Consider the following 18,652-nt stretch of genomic DNA (forward strand, 5'->3'; position numbering starts at 1 on the left):
CGATTCAGGGCCCTGCCTTTTCCCGTCGGGGTGTGTGCGTGTGTGCTGGCTCAGCACGATGGGAGTTGTAGTCCGACGCCTTTGGAGGCCGGCGGTTCCCTGAGCAGACTTGACGCCGAGTTCGGGGAAGGCCGTTCAAAAACAAAACGAAAGAAAAGAAAAGAAAAGAAAAAGGACAGATGAATGCTGGCAATCCTCGCCGAAGTTCGTTGAGTGACCGTTCGAAGTTACGACGGCCCTGAAAGAACCCCCTCTTAGGACCGTTGTGCACAGTTACAATCGCCGTCGCAAGGGACCCTAGCGGAATAAACAAGAGTGGGAAGGGACCTGGGAGGTCGTCTAGTCCAACCCCCAGTCTCGAGCGGGAGAGCCTTGCAGAATCACAGAATAATAGGGTTGGAAGGGACCTCGGAGGTCATCTAGTCCAACCCCCTGCTCAAGCGGGAGAGCCTTGCAAAATCACGGAATAATAGGGTTGGAAGGGACCCTGGAGGTCATCTAGTCCAACCCCCTGCTCAAGCGGGAGAGCCTTGCAAAATCACGGAATAATAGGGTTGGAAGGGACCTCGGAGGTCATCTAGTCCAACCCCCTGCTCAAGCGGGAGAGCCTTGCAGAATCACAGAATAATAGGGTTGGAAGGGACCCTAGAGGTCATCTAGTCCAACCCCCTGCTCAAGCGGGACAGCCTTGCAGAAACACAGAATAATAGGGTTGGAAGGGACCTCGGAGGTCATCTAGTCCAACCCCCTGCTCAAGCGGGAGAGCCTTGCAGAATCACAGAATAATAGGGTTGGAAGGGACCCTAGAGGTCATCTAGTCCAACCCCCTGCTCAAGCGGGAGAGCCTTGCAAAATCACGGAATAATAGGGTTGGAAGGGACCTCGAAGGTGATCTAGTCCAACCCCCTGCTCAAGCGGGAGAGCCTTGCAGAATCACAGAATAATAGGGTTGGAAGGGACCCTAGAGGTCATCTAGTCCAACCCCCTGCTCAAGCGGGAGAGCCTTGCAAAATCACGGAATAATAGGGTTGGAAGGGACCCTGGAGGTCATCTAGTCCAACCCCCTGCTCAAGCGGGAGAGCCTTGCAAAATCACGGAATAATAGGGTTGGAAGGGACCCTGGAGGTCATCTAGTCCAACCCCTTGCTCAAGCGGGAGAGCCTTGCAAAATCACGGAATAATAGGGTTGGAAGGGACCCTGGAGGTCATCTAGTCCGACCCCCTGCTCAAGCGGGAGAGCCTTGCAGAATCACAGAATAATAGGGTTGGAAGGGACCTTGGAGGTCATCTAGTCCAACCCCCTGCTCAAGCGGGACAGCCTTGCAGAATCACAGAATAATAGGGTTGGAAGGGACCCTGGAGGTCATCTAGTCCAACCCCCTGCTCGCGGGAGAGCCTTGCAGAATCACAGAATAATAGGGTTGGAAGGGACCCTGGAGGTCATCTAGTCCAACCCCCTGCTCAAGCGGGAGAGCCTTGCAGAATCACAGAATAATAGGGTTGGAAGGGACCTCGGAGGTCATCTAGTCCAACCCCCTGCTCAAGCGGGAGAGCCTTGCAAAATCACAGTATAATAGGGTTGGAAGAGACCCTGGAGGTCATCTAGTCCAACCCCCTGCTCAAGCAGGAGACCCTTGCAGAATCACAGAACACCAGGGTTGGAAGGGACCTCGGAGGTCATCTAGTCCAACCCCCTGCTCGGGCAGGAGACCTTATAGTACCATTCGCTACAAACAGCTGCCCAGTCTCATCCCGACGGGATGGAACCCCCAACCTCTGGAGGCAAGCCATCCCACTGGTTACACGTAAACCTCGTTTAGTGACCATTTGAAATGGTCCTGGGAAACAAATATGACCGTTTTTCACACTTAACGACTTTTGCAGCATCCCCACGGTCACGGGGATCCAAATTCCCCACGCTCGGTGACCGACTCCCCTTTATGACCCTCTGGGGGGCGGTCACGCTCTCCCCTTTTACGACCGCCTGACCAGCCAAACCCATGGGGGAACCCACGTTCGCTTAACGACCGTGTGACTTATGGAACCCTTTTTTGGGGACCTTCTGACAAACCGAGTTAACCGGGGGTGGGTGGGTGGGGGGGAAGAAGCCAGACTGACTGAAGAACTGCAGAGTTAGAGGGAAAGGGAGGTCATCAAACGGGGCAAACCTCGCTGAGCAGCTGTCTCGCTTAGCGACCGAAATGTCGGGGGGGCTGTATTGCGGTCGTACGTCGAGGACCCTCGGCGCCCTGAGGCCGATGGTAAAAACTGTCTACTTATCTGTTGATCCATTTAATTGTCCTGTACACCGCCCCGAGTCCTTCGGGAGAGGGGGCGGTATATAAATCCAAATAATAAATAAATAAATAAATAAATAAATAAATAAATAAATAAATAAATAAATAAATAAATAAATAAATAAATAAATAAATAAATAAATAATAAATAAATTCTTCAGAAATGTAAATGGCTGAGGTGGCTTATACGGGAAAAAAAATTATTTATTTATTTATTTATTTAATTAGATTTGTATACCGAGTTAAATTTGCAAAGGTAATGAAGTTTTGAGAAAAATCTTCACCAGTTAAGAATATCCAGAATTTGGTGGGAGAAATAAACTAAAGAAATAAACTACCGTAAGGCATAAGTGATTTATGTTTTTTTTTAACAAAACCGATAAAATATATATATATTAAAAAAAAACAACCCCAAACAAATTGTCGACTTAAAATCAGTTTTTTGGTGTGTTTTGGTTTTTTTTGAAATCCAGAGTTCTCCCACGGCCTCAGTCTGACGTACCTGTTGAACAGCAGTCGCTTGAAATCCTGGAACAGGAAATCCTTGTTCTTGTCTAGGAATCCTTCCACGGAATATCTGAAACGCGGATTCAGACATGCTAGTGAGCGGGATAGAGCCATCTTGCGCAAGCTCAAATCAGTCAAAGGACAGCTTTTTTGGCAAAACTGAACGTTTTTGCCAAAGGGATCCCTTTAGTGTGGGTGGACTTCGACTCCCAGAATCCCTCAGCCGGCGTGGATAGATCGGTTCCCGGAATCCCCCAGCCACCGTGCTTTAAGAGAGGTGGACTTCGACTCCCAGAATCCCCCAGCCAGCATGGATGGATCGGTTCCCAGAATTCCCCAGCCAACATGCTTTAAGAGGGGTGGACTTCGACTCCCAGAATCCCCCAGCCAGAATGGATGGATCGGTTCCCAGGATTCCCCAGCCAGTGTAGATGGATTGATTCCCGGAATTCCCCAGCCACCGTGCTTTAAGAGAGGTGGACTACAACTCCCAGAATCCCCCAGCCAGCATGGATGGATCGGTTTCCGGAATCCCCCAGCCAACATGCTTTAAGAGAGGCGGACTTCAACTCCCAGAATCCCCCAGCCAACACGGATGGATCGGTTCCCGGAATTCCCCAACCAACATGCTTTAAGAGAGGTTGACTTCAACTCCCAGAATCCTCCAGCCAGCATGGATGGATTGGTTCCTGGAATTCCCCAGCCAGCATCGATGGATCAATTCCCAGAATTCCCCAGTCACCATGCTTTAAGAGGGGTGGACTTCAACTCCCAGAATCCCCCAGCCAGCATGGATGGATCGGTTCCCAGAATCCCCCAGCCAGCATGGATGGATCGATTCCCGGAATTCCCCAGCCAACATGCTTTAAGAGAGGCGGACTTCAACTCCCAGAATCCCCCAGCCAGCATGGATGGATCGGTTCCCGGAATTCCCCAGCCAGGGTAGATGGATCGATTCCCGGAATTCCCCAGCCACCGTGCTTTAAGAGGGGTGGACTACAACTCCCAGAATCCCCCAGCCAGCATGGATGGATCGGTTTCTGGAATCCCCCAGCCAACATGCTTTAAGAGAGGCGGACGTCAACTCCCAGAATCCCCCAGCCAGCATGGATGGATCGGTTCCCGGAATTCCCCAGCCAGGGTAGATGGATCGATTCTCAGAATTCCCCAGCCACCATGCTATAAGAGGGGTGGACTTCAACTCCCAGAATTCCCGAACACCCAGCATGCTTCTCCATCCAGAAAAAAAGGGAAGTAAGGGGGAACGACAAAGGAAAAACGCTCACGTAACGTCCCCTGCGTAATGCTTGATCCGGAAATCCCGTCCGTACTCCATGGATTTCTCTGCGGAATTGAGCTGTGGGAAGACGCAAGCACAAAATCGTTCAAGGTCGAGTTGTGTGGCTTGCTCAAGTCCATTTGTACTCAAGTGAGGAAGCCATCAACAGCCAACAAAAAAGGGGGCCTTGCGTACACAGGAGTCACTTGCCGACCACGTGGTCGTAAAATCGAGTCAGGTCATGTGATCGGCCACTGAATGAACGCCCCCAAGGTAGGACCAAAATGCCAAATCCAATTGTAGTCATAAATCAAGGGTTACCTGCGGCCGTGGGATTCGAATACCTGAACGACGGGTTCTATTATGTGATGCAGGCCTGGGCCTCCGAGGCCTAGAACAGACTTCCGGAAGTGGCATCCACGCACTTCCTGTGGGCTGTTCTAGGCCTGGGAGGCCCGGGCCTGCGTCACATAATAGAACCCGTCGTTCAGGTATTCGAATACCTGAATGACGGGTTCTATTATGTGATGCAGGCCTGGGCCTCCGAGGCCTAGAACGGACTTTCGGAAGTGGTATCCACGCACTTCCTGTGGGTTGTTCTAGGCCTGGGAGGCCCAGGCCTGCGTCACATAATAGAACCCGTCGTTCAGGTATTCGAATACCTGAATGACGGGTTCTATTATGTGATGCAGGCCTGGGCCTCCGAGGCCTAGAACGGACTTTCGGAAGTGGTATCCACGCACTTCCTGTGGGTTGTTCTAGGCCTGGGAGGCCCAGGCCTGCGTCACATAATAGAACCCGTCGTTCAGGTATTCGAATACCTGAATGACGGGTTCTATTATGTGACGCAGGCCTGGGCCTCCGAGGCCTAGAACGGACTTTTGGAAGTGGCATCCACGCACTTCCTGTGGGCTGTTCTAGGCCTGGGAGGCCTCCTCTAGGCCTCCCAGGCCTAGAACGGGCTTCCAGAAGTGGTATCCATGCAGTTCTGGAGGGCCGTTCTAGGTTTGGGAGGCCTCCGAGGCCTAGACTGGACTTCCAGAGGCCAGCCGGTTCTCCGAATTCAGGTCAATTTAGCTACCGGTTCTCGCGAACCGGTGCGAACCGGTTGAATCCCAGCACTGGTTACCTGTCATTTTTTTACGTTTTATCCCTTTGCTTTACAAAGGAAGAATTCAAGAGCAAAACCCTGAAGAACTTTACAAATCTGCCTATTCTAATAAAAATATTAAGAAATTGAGAGCTATATATTATTGATTTTTTAAACGCAATCTTAATTTCTCTGTTTTCCCCATGGATGTGAACAACTGCATTCGGCGACACCATTTGTGCGGTAAAAGAAAGGACAACAGTGAATTTTTGTCTAAAGCTAAAGCTAAAGGGACGCGGTGGCTCAGCAGGTTAGGATGCTGAGCTTGTCGATCAGAAGGTCGGCATAGTGCTGCATAGCAGAGTGCTGCATAGCAGAGTGAGCGCCTGTTACTCGTCCCAGCTTCTGCCAACCTAGCAGTTCGGAAGCACGTAAAAAATGCAAGTAGAAAAATAGGGACCACTACGGTGAGAAGGTAACAGCGTTCCGTGCGCCTTTGGTGTCTAGTCATGCCGGCCACATGACCACAGAGACGTCCTCGGACAAGCGCCGGCTCTACGGCTTTGAAACGGAGATGAGCACCGGCCCCTAGAGTCGGAAACGACTAGCACGCATGTGCAGGGGAACCTTTACCTTTACCTAAAGCTAAATAAATCTAGAGGACCGCTTTCTGAAAGCTTTATAATAACGTGTGGTCAACTGACGACCATTCATTTAGGGACTGTTCAAAGTTAAAAAGGCACTGAAAAAAAACATGACTTATGACTAGCCCTCGCACATACGACCATTGCAGCATTCCCCGCAAACATGTGATTAAATTGGGACACTTAGTCACCAGCATGTATGTACAATAGTTGCAACATCTCGAGGTCGCATGATCGCCATTTGCAACCTTCCCAGCTGGCTTCCGACAAGCAAAGTCAATTGAGGAAGCTGGTTTCACTTAATGACGGTGTGACTCCCTTAACAACAGCAGCGATTCACTGAATCACAATGTGAGTTGGGTGACTCCCTTAAAAACCGCCTTGCTTACTAAGAGAGACTCTGGCCCATGTTGTCGTCGTAAGTCGAGGACTGGCTGTCCTCTCCCTATGTATGCCCTGCGTTTGAACCCCATTGTTGCTTTCTTTAAATTTGAGAATTTCCCACGCTGCTACACTGTCACCCAGATTATTCAGGAAAAACGAAAACGAAAAACGTCCCTCCGTGATTGCCAAATTTTGTTCCTCATATCTGGCACCGGCAGAAAAGGATTCTCGGATTATCTTCGTTACGGGGTATTACTCCGATGATCCTCTTACCTTCTTGCTGGTATAATGGGGGTGTTTGCCAAGCCTGGCATCCATGCTCTCCAAGAAAAGGGCATCGGTGACTTTCCCCACGGTCAAGCATGCTTCGTCCAGTATCGCGATGACACCCTTGTGCGGCTCTTCTACCAGATCGACGATGATTTGATTGTCAAAATATTCAATCTGTCAAAAGAAGGCAGAGGTGCTGCTTGGCAAGGGAAGGTAAAGCAGATTTTTTTTTCAAACTTGGCTGCTTTAAAGTATGTGGACTACACCTCCCAGAATTCCCCAGCCAAAACATGCTGGCTGGGGAATTCTGGAGCTGAGGTTCACACTTCTTAAAAGTTGTACAGGTTGAGAAAGACCACTCTAGAGTGTGTGAGATTTGAAAACCCAGTTACGGGTAGTCCTTGACTTACAAGCTTTCATTTAATGACCATTCCAAGTTACGACAGGGGTGGGGGAAAAAAGGGCTGCTGGCCAGTCCTTGACTTACAACCGTTCGTTTAATGATGACTCAAAGTTGTAACAATGCCGATCAAAAGGGACTTAGGATCATGCCTCGGACTCAGAACTGTTGCTGAGTCGACTGGGGAAAACTGGACGTGCTTAAGGCCTGCGTGATTCCCTTATCAACTGTGGCAAAAAAAGTCACAAAATGGGACAATTTGCTTAACAACCGGATCGCTTAGCAATGGAAATTCCAGTCCCAATTTGCGATCTGAAGTCTTAGGACTAACTGTAACGCTGCAGTTTCGATTGCAATGGTTCTTCCTTCCTTCTCCTGTTATACAGACAAAATTAAGTTCCGATCGAAAACAACTTTGGATGGGTTTTGGCGGGCCGCATCAACGTTTAAGGCGGGGGTCTCCAACCTACGGGCTGTGGCTCAATACCGGTCCGTGGCCTCTTGGCCACCGGGTGGCGTAAGTCGCGTGGCCATTCGGCAGGTGGGCAGCAGTGCAAGCCTCGTGCAGGGGGGGGGCGGGCAGCGGTGTGATCTTCACACCGGTGGTAACATCACCAGGAGCCTGGTGTCATTGTCGCCACAAGCCTCCCTCCGGCACCGACGTCGTGGAGAGCCTCAAGCGCATACTCGTAGCTCCGCTTGCACGGCGTACACGCTCGCGGCCTGCTTGCGTGCACATGCTCACGTTTGCGCCTGTGCGCATAAGGCACCCACCCCTCTCTTTCCCACCGGGGCGCCAGCTGGGGAAGGTTTTAAGGGACTCACGTGCTGCCATTCTATCCCCTCGCGCTGGTACTCCTGCTGTTCCTGCTGGAGGATTAGCTCGATAAACAGCTGCTGCAGCTTCTCATTGCAGTAGTTGATGCAGAACTGCTCGAAGCTGGAAGAACAGACGTCGGAAGATCAGGACCACTCTCCAACAAAAGTCCCCCAAGTTCCCGTCCACCCACAGGAAACCCTCGTTTAATGACCGTTCGCTGAACCAACGATCCAAATTACGGCATACTCAAAGAAAGTGAAGATCAGACAGATTCCCGTAGGGACTCGACTTACAACCACCCACTAAGCCTCAAATTTCTGTCGCTAAGCAGGATGGCTATTGAGTTTTGCCCCGTTTTGCGATCTTTCTCGCCCCAGTTGTTACGTGAATCGCTCCAATTGTGAACCTAGTAAGATGGTTGTTAAATGAATCTGGCATTCCCCGTTGACGTGGTTTGTTGTAAAGGTCGCAAAAGGGGAGTCGCGTGTCCCCGGGACACTGCAACCGTCATAAATATGAGTCGGTTGCCAAGTATCTGAATTGTGATCAATTGTTGTAAGGGTGAAAAACGGTCATAAGCCCATTTTTTTGCGGTGCCGTCATAACCTCACACCGTCACTAAAGGAACAGCCGTGAGCCCAGGATGTCCTGTAAAGACACACAGCATAACACAATCCCGTGCCGTACAGTTGGCAATGGCTCATTTCACCACCGGTTGCAGGTTCCCACGGTTACATGACTGGGATTTGCAACCATTTTTGCCAGTTTTGGGGCAGTTTCCAGAAAAAAAACGGTCATTTTGGAGAGAAGGGATCCACGTAACAACCAAGCGGTTCGCTTAACACCCACGTCATTCACTTAACGACCGTGGGGACTCGCTATAAGGATCACAACACAGTCCTAAAATTGAGGTCGGCCAGCGATGGCCCATTTAACAGCGACCGACGACCCAAAATTCCGACCCCAATTCTGGTCGTTAAGCAAGGACTCCTGATCCAGAGAATTCTCCTGCGGTCTTCTACCTGTTGTTGTCGAAAATCTCAAAGCCATAAATGTCCAAGACCCCGATGACCGTATTTTTGCCATGGACTCGCGGGTCGTAGTTCTTGACCTCGATGGTGGCGTTGATGCGGTTGACGATCCAACAGAACAGCCGCTCGTAAATAGCCTGCGTAGACAAAACACGGGGACAAGACCGCCCGGTCGTTGTGCTGGGGAGGAATCGAGTGGAATGACGCACGATGTCGCCTCTTTAAGACCCGGCGGACTGAATGCGCTGAATTGGGGGAAGATCGAGGAAGCAGAAGCATTGGGATTTCGGAGCTAGATTGGTGCCGTGGGGAAGGAACCAGGCTAGAAAGTGGGAGACGGTGAGTTCTAGTCCCGCCTTAGACATGAAAGCCAGCTGGGTGACTTTGGGCCAATCACCAGGAGACGGTGAGTTCTAGTCTTGCCTTAAGCATGAAAGCCAGCTGGGTGGCTTTGGGCCAATCGCCAGGAGACGGTGAGTTCTAGTCCCGCCTTAGGCATGAAAGCCAGCTGGGTGACTTTGGGCCAATCGCCAGGAGACGGTGAGTTCTAGTCCCACCTTACGCATGAAAGCCAGCTGGGTGGCTTTGGGCCAATCGCCAGGAGACAGTGAGTTCTAGTCTTGCCTTAAGCATGAAAGCCAGCTGGGTGGCTTTGGGCCGATTGCCAGGAGACGGTGAGTTCTAGTCCCGCCTTAGGCATGAAAGCCAACTGTGTGACTTTGGGCCAATCGCCAGGAGACGGAGAGTTCTAGTTCCACCTTAGGCAGGAAAGCCAACTGGGTGACTTTGGGCCAATCATCGGAAGACGGTGAGTTCTAGTCCCGCCTTAGGTATGAAAGCCAACTGGGTGACTTTGGGCCAATCACCAGGAGACGGTGAGTTCTAGTCCCAAGTTAGGCAGGAAAGCCAACTGGGTGACTTTGGGCCAATCGCCAGGAGACAGAGAGTTCTAGTTCCGCGTTAGGCATGAAAGCCAACTGGGTGACTTTGGGCCAATCGCCAGGAGACGGAGAGTTCTAGTTCCACCTTAGGCAGGAAAGCCAACTGGGTGACTTTGGGCCAATCATCGGAAGACGGTGAGTTCTAGTCCTGCCTTAGGTATGAAAGCCAACTGGGTGACTTTGGGCCGATCGCCAGGAGACGGTGAGTTCTAGTCCCGCCTTAGGTATGAAAGCCAACTGGGTGACTTTGGGCCAATCACCAGGAGACGGTGAGTTCTAGTACCGCCTTAGGCATGAAAGCCAACTGGGTGACTTGTGGCCAATCGCCAGGAGACAGTGAGTTCTAATCCCGCCTGAGACACGAAAGCGAATTAGGTGACTTTGGGCAAGTCCTCATCTCTCAGCCCAACCTACCTCACAGGGGAGTTGTGAGGAAAATAAGAGGGGGAAGGAACTTTAGATATGTTTGCCACCTTGAAATCATTTATAAACATGATTAAAAAGGAGGGATATGGAAAAAATAATAAGAATAAAATAAAATAACGGTAAAAATTAAGTCAAATAATAAAATAAAGTCAGATTAAATGAAAAGAAGAGAGATTTAAAAAGAGAAATGAAAGAAGAAAGCAAAACGAAGTAAGATGAAAAGAGAGCCAGATAAAAAAATAAACGAAATAACGAAGGAAAATAAAAGCAAAATGACATGACATGAAATGAAGATTAAACAAATCAATAAAATAACAAGGTAAAGGAAAAGGAAATAAAATGAAATTCAGACGAATGAATAAGGAAACCAAATGATAAGTTAAAACGAAAACGGAAATAAAAAGAAAATGAAGGTAAAGGAAAGGATAAGTAAAGTAAAATAAAATGAAATGAAATAAAACTTCAATAAATGAATGAATAAAACGATCAGCAAAGTAAATTGAAAATGAAATAAAATAAATGAAAATAATGAAGAAAACGAAAATGAAAATAAATTAATTTTAAATAAAACAAGTAAAAGAAAAGAAAAATGAAACAAAATTACATTAAATTAAAATAAAGAGATAAAATAATAAGTCGAGGAAAAGGAAAACGAAAGGAAATCAATAAAATAAAAGTAAAATAAAGACAAAATAATAAGTCAAGGAAAAAGAAATGAAATTTAAATAAATAAATAAAACAAGCACAACGAAAATGAAATAAAATAAAATAAAATAATACAATACAATACAATAATAAAATAAAATACAATAAAATAAATACAATAAAGTAAAATAACACAATACAGTAAAATAATACAATACAATACAATAAAATAATAAAATAAAATAAATAAAATAAAATAAACAGTGTAAAGTGAAATGAAATGAAGTAAAACTTCAATAAATGAATGAATAAAACGATCAGCAAAGTAAATTGAAAATGAAATAAAATAAATGAAAATAATGAAGAAAACGAAAATGAAAATAAATTAATTTTAAATAAAACAAGTAAAAGAAAAGAAAAATGAAACAAAATTAAATTAAATTAAAACAAAGACAGAAAATAATCAGTCGAGGAAAAGGAAATGAAATTTAAATCAATAAAACATGTACAACAAAAATGAAATAAAATAAAACAATAAAATACAAGACAATAATAAAATAAAATAAATACAATAAAATAAAATAATATAATACAATAAAATAAAATAATACAATAAAATAAATAAAATAAAATAAATAAAATAGAGTGTAAAGTGAAATAAAATGAAATGAAATAAAACTTCAATAAATGAATGAATAAAACAATCAGCAAAGTAAATTGAAAATGAAATAAAAGAAATAAAGAAAATGAAAATAAATTAAATTAAATTTAAATAAAACAAGTAAGTAAAAGAAAAGCAAAATGAATAAGTCAAGGAAAAGGAAATGAAATTTAAATCAATAAAACAAGTAGAACAAAAATGAAATAAAATAAAACAATAAAATACAATACAATAATAAAATAAAATAAATACAATACAATAAAATAATATAATACAATAAAATAAAATAATACAACAAAATAAATAAAATAAATAAAATAAAATAAAGATAGATAGTGTAAAGTGAAATAAAATGAAATGAAATAAAACTTCAATAAATGAATGAATAAAACGATCAGCAAAGTAAATTTAAAATGAAAGAAAAGAAATAAAGGAAATAATGAAGAAAATGAAAATAGATTAAATTTAAATAAAACAAGCAAAAGAAAAGTAAAATGAAACAAAATTAAATTAAATTAAAGACAAAATAATAAGTCGAGGAAAAGGAAAGGAAATTTAAATAAATAAATAAAACAAGCACAACGAAAATGAAATAAAATAAAATAAAATAAAATAATACAATACAATAAAATACAATAATAAAATAAAGTACAATAAAATAAATACAATGAAATAAAATAACACAATACAATAAAATAATACAATACAGTAAAATAAAATAATAAAATAAAATAAATAAAATAAAATAAAGATAGTGTAAAGTGAAATAAAATGAAATGAAATAAAACTTCAATAAATGAATGAATAAAACGATCAGCAAAGTAAATTGAAAATGAAAGGAAAGAAAGAAAATAATAAAGAAAATGAAAATAAATTAAATTTAAATAAAACAAGTAAAAGAAAAGAAAAATGAAACAAAATTACATTAAATTAAAACAAAGACATAAAATAATCAGTCGAGGAAAAGGAAAGGAAATTTAAATAAATAAATAAAACAAGCACAACGAAAATGAAATAAAATAAAACAATAAAATACAATACAATAATAAAATAAAATAAATACAATGCAATAAAATAATACAATACAGTAAAATCAAATAATACAATACAATAAATAAAATAAAATAAATAAAATAAAGATAGATAGATAGATAGATAGATAGTGTAAAGTGAAATAAAATGAAAATGAAATTTAAAAAAACCAAACCAAATATCTGTTTATTCCTGAGATCTCTATATACAGGTCCATTCTCTTACATTCCGAGGAAAACCAGCATTCCTGCCTAAGATCCGAAGAAGGCAGTTGCGCCGCCAGGTCAACATCCACCCGAAACCCCCATCAGACCACGGAAGGTTTTGTATCTAGCCGCATCTCGGCGTTACCTTGGCGCAGGCATCTCGTGCGTAATTGGCCTCAGCGTAACTGTGGCCTTTTTGGATCACCTCGCCACCGCCCGTAGCCACCGTCCTGTTTAGGAGCGTGCTGAGGAGGCTCTCCATCTCGGTCGAAGTCAACTCCGCAAGGTAGGAGGCCATTTGTGGGTCCTCAACGGCCACCTCGTCACCGGAGCAGGTGAAATTCACGTTGCCCTGAAAAGTCAGTGGTCACAAGGATCCATCAGATGTCAAAGACGGGTCGTCCTTGATCCAAAACATCCCAACGGAGCGGCTTTCAAAGTTCTTGGGGGCGTCTTGCGGTGTGCGGGCGAGCGCTGCCGCGAACCGACGCCACACCGGAAGTCGGCACGCCCGGACGCTTGTGATGGACGGCTCGTCTGCTTTTTCGTAAGGTTTCACAGTAGACTTCCGAAGTGAGGGTCGAACCAGACTTCGCTAGCCGTACTCCTTTGGCGTCTTTCACATTTGCTGGGATTTTTCTATGTCACCACTTCCCGCCAAATGTGAAGATGCCAAAGGAGTACGGCTAGCGAAGTGTATGGAGTCTGGTTCGACCATCTTCACATTTGGCGGGAAGTGGTGACATAGAAAAATCCCAGCAAATGTGAAAGACGCCAAAGGAGTACAGCTAGCAAAGTTTACGGAGTCTGGTTCGACCCTCACTTCGGAAGTCTACTGTGAAACGTTACGAAAAAAAAGACGAGCCGTCCATCACAAGCGTCGGGACATGCCAACTTCTGGTGTGGCATCGGTTCGCGACAATGCTCACCCGCACACCGTTAGACCGCACCCAAGAACTTTTGAAGTAGTTCCGTTGGGATGTTTTTGAACACACACACACACACACAACCGCCATACCCCAAGTTTGGCACCAAGCGATGACTGTTAAGGAATTTCAAACCTTATTACCAGAAAGTTATGTTCTATTCATTCACATGATGTCGGTTTATTGACCCTAGCCCACCTTGAAGGGTGGGCCGGTAAAATATCAAAACAATGTCATTTACCAAGTGTAAAATGGCTGCCAGGATCTTTTGCACGGAATCGATCTCTTCAGGAGTAAAACCGATCACTTTCATGGCATCCAGGACGGATTGATAGCTGGCTTTCTCACTGTCCAAAGACTTGGGAGGGCAGAAGGTGCAAGGCCAATCAATGGAGAACAACCCAAGGGGTAAAATAAAAACAAGAATTAATCGGGGGGGAGGGCTTGAATATTCACCCTACTTATGAACCACTTTACACTTAGGGCTCGATCGTGGAATAACTGTACACAATCTGCCTGTTCATAAGATCTTCCAATAAACTTAATTTTCTTTGGTTTCCCCCACTCGCTTTGGGACAATCCAGGCTTCTCTGCTTCTTCTTACGACCGGAAGGACGACTTGCCCCAGATTGAACTGTGTTTTACTTACCCTGTCATTACTACCGCCCTCCTTGGTAAACCTGTAGGCCGTTGGGTCTCCAACCAGGTGGAGAGATTTCAGCTTAGCGTCCGAGGCACCGAGAAGCAACTGGGGGAGGAAAACAAAATCAAAATCAAATAATAATTTGATAGTCTTCGACGTACGATGATTCGTTTAGGGACGACGACGCTGATTCGTGGGTCCTCCAGGAGGGGAAGTCAACTCACCTGATAGAAGGCATGGAAGTTCCTCTCCCCAGGTTGCTGCTCGAGGACCCGCGACTGCAAGAGAAGGAGAACGTGAGGACGTCAACTGGAGGACCTGGGTGGAGAGATAGCTTGGTGGCATCCTACCAGACGGAGCAGCTATAGTAACCCCTGGATAGGAGAACCACTTTCTGAGCGTCTAATCTGGGAGTTGAAGTCCACCCCTTGTAAAGCATGCGGGCTGGGGGATTCTGGGAGTTGAAGTCCTCCCCTCTTAAAGCATGTCGGCTGGGGAATTCTGGGAGTGGAAGACCTCTCCTCTTAAAGCATGCCTGCTGGGGGATTCTGGGAGTCGTAGTCCACCCATCTTAAAGCAGGCTGGCTGGGAATTCTGGGAGTTGAAGTCCACCCTTCTTAAGGTATATTGTCTGGGGGATTCTGGGAGTGGAAGTCCTCTCCTCTTAAAGCATGTCGGCTGGGGAATTCTGAGAGTGGAAGTCCTCTCCTCTTAAAGCATGCCTGCTGGGGGATTCTGGGAGTCGTAGTCCACCCATCTTAAAGCAGGCTGGCTGGGGAATTCTGGAAGTCCTCTCCTCATAAAGCATGCCTGCTGGGGGATTCCGGGAGTTGAAGTCCACCCCTCTTAAGGCATATTGTCTGGGAGATTCTGGGAGTTGGAATCCACGCGTCTTTAAGCATGCCTGGCTGGGGGATTCTGGGAGTTGAAGTCCACTCCTCTTAAAGCTTTCCGGCTGGGGAATTCTGGGAGTGGAAGTCCTCCCCTCTTAAGGCATATTGTCTGGGAGATTCTGGGAGTTGGAATCCACGCATCTTTAAGCATGCTGGCTGAGGGATTCTGGGAGTTGAAGTCCACCCCTCTTGAAGCTGTCCAGTTTGAAAAAACCCCTGGGCTCCGTTCTTCAGTTTCTCGACAAACCGAGCGATTGCGAGTCCTTAATTGTGAGACGCCCCCGTTTCTCCTCCGTAAATGCGGGTATTTAGATGACCCCCTGTGTTGGACTTAACCCCCCCAAAAAAACCTCCCATTTTAACACACACACGCACACACACACACACACACCCTTACCTTTTCCAACAAGTAGTTGCTGATGTGTCCTCCGGTGGGGTCCCCCTTGAAGTCAAAATTGATGTCCATGTATTTGCCGAAGCGGCTGGAATTGTCGTTGCGGCTGGTCTTGGCGTTGCCGAAGGCCTCCAGGACGCCGTTGGATTTGAGCAGGACGTTTTTGACCCTGCAAAAAGGTGGAAGAAACGCAAAAAAAGAGACTGACTTGGGGGTGGGGGGGTGGGCGGGCAGGAGTTACATCTTGCCTTCACGGGGGGTGGGGGTGGGGGTTTAGGGCTCTTCCTGCCCCCCCTCTCCTCAATGAAGCCACCCCCTGGGCTTTTTCAAACCCCTTTCTCTTTGCCCGGCCTACCTCGCAGGCTTGTTAGGAAGAAGATGTAAAGGGGGTGGGTGGGTGGGTGGGTGGATCAGATATCGCTTTTATTTCATGCGTTCCCAGGCCTTGTGTGGTGGTTTGTGAGCTGAGCAATTGTGAGACTGGCTGGGGGATTCTGGAAGTGGAAGTCCTCTCCTCTTAAAGAATGCCGGATGGGGGATTCTGGGAGTGGAAGTCCTCCCCTCTTAAAGCGTAGTTGCTGGGGGATTCTGGGAGTGGAAGTCCAGCCCTCTTAAAGCATTCCGGCTGGGGGATTCTGGGAGTTGAAGTCCACACTTCTTAAATCATGCTGGCTGGGGGATTCTGGGAGTGGAAGTCCTCCCCTCTTAAAGCATGCCTGCTGGGGGATTCTGGGAGTTGAAGCCTACACTTCTTAAAGCATGCCGGTTGGGGGTTTCTGGGAGTTGAAGTCCTCCTCTCTTAAAGCATGCCGGCTGGGGGATTCTGGGAGTTGAAGTCCTCCCCTCTTAAAGCATGCCTGCTGGGGGATTCTGGGAGTTGAAGTCTACACTTCTTAAAGCAGGCCGGCTGGGGGATTCTGGGAGTTGAAGTCCTCCCCTCTTAAAGCATGCTGGCTGGGGGATTCTGGGAGTGGAAGTCCTCCCCTCTTAAAGCATGCCTGCTGGGGGATTCTGGGAGTTGAAGTATACACTTCTTAAAGCATGCCGGTTGGGGGTTTCTGGGAGTTGAAGTCCTCCTCTCTTAAAGCATGCCGGCTGGGGGATTCTGGGAGTGGAAGCCCTCCCCTCTTAAAGCAGGCCGGCTGGGGGATTCTGGGAGTGGAAGTCCTCCCCTCTTAAAGCATGCCTGCTGGGGGATTCTGGGAGTTGAAGTCTACAGTTCTTAAAGCATGCTGGTTGGGGGATTCTGGGATTGGAAGTCCAGAGTCTTAAAATTGCCAAAGTCGAGACACAGATGGATGGATGGCTATCAATTCTATCCAGCTAGTCTTTGCCTTACGACCCCAGCGGGGTGCAAAATTTCCTTGCAAAGTGAGACGTTTGTTAAGTGAGTTTCGCCCTGTTTTACGACCTCTCTTCCCACCCTTCTTATGTGAATCCCTGCAGCTATTAAAGGAGACTCACAGCGTTGTGAAGTGAAGCTGAATTCCCCCTTGCTTGTCAGAAGGTCACAAAAGGGGATCACTTAACACTGCGACCGTCGTAAATATGAGTCGGTTGCCGAGCGCCTGAATTTGGATCATGTGACCCCGGGATGCTGCGACCGTCGTAAATACAAGTCGGTTGCCGAGCGTCCGAATTTTGATCCCGTGACCCTGGGCACGCCACAACCGTCTTAAATACGAGTCGGTTGCCCAGCATCTGAATTTTGATCACATGACCCGGGGACGCCGCGACCGTCATAAATATGAGTCGGTGGCCGAGTGTCTGAATTTTGACCATGTGTCCCCGGGACGCTTCGACCATCATAAATGCGAGTTGGTTGCCCAGCGTCTGAAGTTTGATCATAAGGGTGGAAACGGGTCCTAACGCCCTTTGTTCGGCGCCGCTGTTCCTTCGGAGGGTCACTCAACGAAACGGTCGCGAGTCGAGGACTCTCGGGACTTGGCTTACCTTTCCACTTCGGCCCGCTGGCTCGGATTGGTGATGGCAGCGATGTACTGCATGATGTACTTGCTGGCTTCCGTTTTGCCGGCGCCACTCTCTCCTAAACGAGACCGAGAGAGAAGCCGGGGACCATTTTTTTTTTGGATCGCCAAAGTCGATCGCTGACCCACCGGGATGTCCGAGTCTCGGTGAGAAAAGTGGGTTGGGGGTGCTCTTGCGTGTTTGCGTGTCTGTACATTTGTGTGTTCTGCTTCGGCTCCCGCTCGGCGAGTCTTGATCGACACCATGACGTCCCGTGGATGCAAGTTCCCCTCCGCCGCACGGGGAGATCTTTGTCCGGGACAATCGGATCTCCAGCGCGCTCCTTCACCTCACCGGGTGTCCCCATCACAACTCCACCCACCTTCTGTCACAGTTGTTCTCTCCTCCTCTTTCCTTCCCCCCCTTCCCAGCATTGTGGAGTGTGTGTAAGGGAGCTGGGTTTTGGGGTTGATGGGTGGATGATGGGGACGTGGGTGGCCGCTGAGCTTGGGGGTTTCCTTGGAGACATTTCGCGACCCAGCTAGGGAACCATATGAGTGCGAGGAGGAGGAGGAGGAAAACTATGGGGTCCATTGGGCTCTCTGAGCTTGGTGGTTTTTCTGCAGACATTTCATGACCCAACTAGGTAACATCATCAGTGCTGGAAGGGAGAGGAGGAGGAGGAGAGGAGGAGGAGGAGGAGGAGGAGGAGGAGGAGGAGGAGGAGGAGGAGAGAGGAGGAGGAGAAGGAGGAAGGACTGGGGGGTCGTCGGTGCTCTCAGAGCTTGGTGGTTTTTCTGCAGACGTTTCATGACCCAACTAGGTAACATCATCAGTGCTGGAAGGGAGAGTAGTAGTAGTAGTAGTAGTAGTAGTAGTAGTAGTAGTAGTAGTAGTAGGACTGTGGGATTATTGGTGCTTTCTGAGCTTGTTGGTTACTTGTAAACTTTTCTTTACCCAATTATGAATCATCGTCAGGGATTGAGATTGATGACGTTCCCTAGTTGGGTCACGAGACGTCTGCAAGGAAACCGCCCAGCTCAGAGAGCACCAGGGACCCCACAGTCCAATCTTTCTTTCTTTCTTCTTTCTTTCTTTCTTTCTTTCTTTCTTTCTTTCTTTCTTTTCTTTCTTTCTTTTCTTTCTTTCTTTCTTTCTTTCTTTCTTTTCCTTTCTTTCCTTCCTTTCTTTCTTT

At 46.8% G+C, this 18,652-nt stretch overlaps 2 protein-coding genes and 1 long non-coding RNA gene across 3 annotated transcripts in view; all 3 read right to left on the minus strand.

Moving 5' to 3' along the window:
• The window catches only part of LOC308678063 (unconventional myosin-Ig-like), a 28,549-nt gene extending 10,431 nt beyond the window's left edge, over window positions 1-18,118 (minus strand). Inside the window, exons 1-11 of the mRNA XM_081344889.1 lie at window positions 17,443-18,118; window positions 15,493-15,658; window positions 14,427-14,480; window positions 14,209-14,307; window positions 13,801-13,917; window positions 12,779-12,985; window positions 8,714-8,859; window positions 7,697-7,811; window positions 6,475-6,645; window positions 4,091-4,161; window positions 2,800-2,874 (exon numbers count right to left, since the gene is read on the minus strand). Coding sequence (XP_081201015.1) covers window positions 2,800-2,874; window positions 4,091-4,161; window positions 6,475-6,645; window positions 7,697-7,811; window positions 8,714-8,859; window positions 12,779-12,985; window positions 13,801-13,917; window positions 14,209-14,307; window positions 14,427-14,480; window positions 15,493-15,658; window positions 17,443-17,723 — 1,502 coding nt within the window. The 5' untranslated portion in view covers window positions 17,724-18,118. The remainder of the gene's footprint in view (window positions 1-2,799; window positions 2,875-4,090; window positions 4,162-6,474; window positions 6,646-7,696; window positions 7,812-8,713; window positions 8,860-12,778; window positions 12,986-13,800; window positions 13,918-14,208; window positions 14,308-14,426; window positions 14,481-15,492; window positions 15,659-17,442) is intronic.
• LOC308678096 overlaps window positions 1-18,623 on the minus strand; it is a 112,503-nt gene extending 93,880 nt beyond the window's left edge. Inside the window, exon 1 of the long non-coding RNA XR_014028597.1 lies at window positions 18,490-18,623. This is a non-coding gene — a long non-coding RNA (uncharacterized lncRNA). The remainder of the gene's footprint in view (window positions 1-18,489) is intronic.
• Window positions 1-18,652, minus strand: part of PTPN23 (protein tyrosine phosphatase non-receptor type 23) — a 113,634-nt gene that overhangs the window by 44,009 nt on the left and 50,973 nt on the right. The gene's annotated exons all lie outside the window — the stretch shown is intronic.

The sequence above is a fragment of the Vipera berus genome (assembly GCF_964194415.1).
Source record: "Vipera berus genome assembly, chromosome: Z".
Classification (NCBI taxonomy): domain Eukaryota; kingdom Metazoa; phylum Chordata; class Lepidosauria; order Squamata; family Viperidae; genus Vipera; species Vipera berus.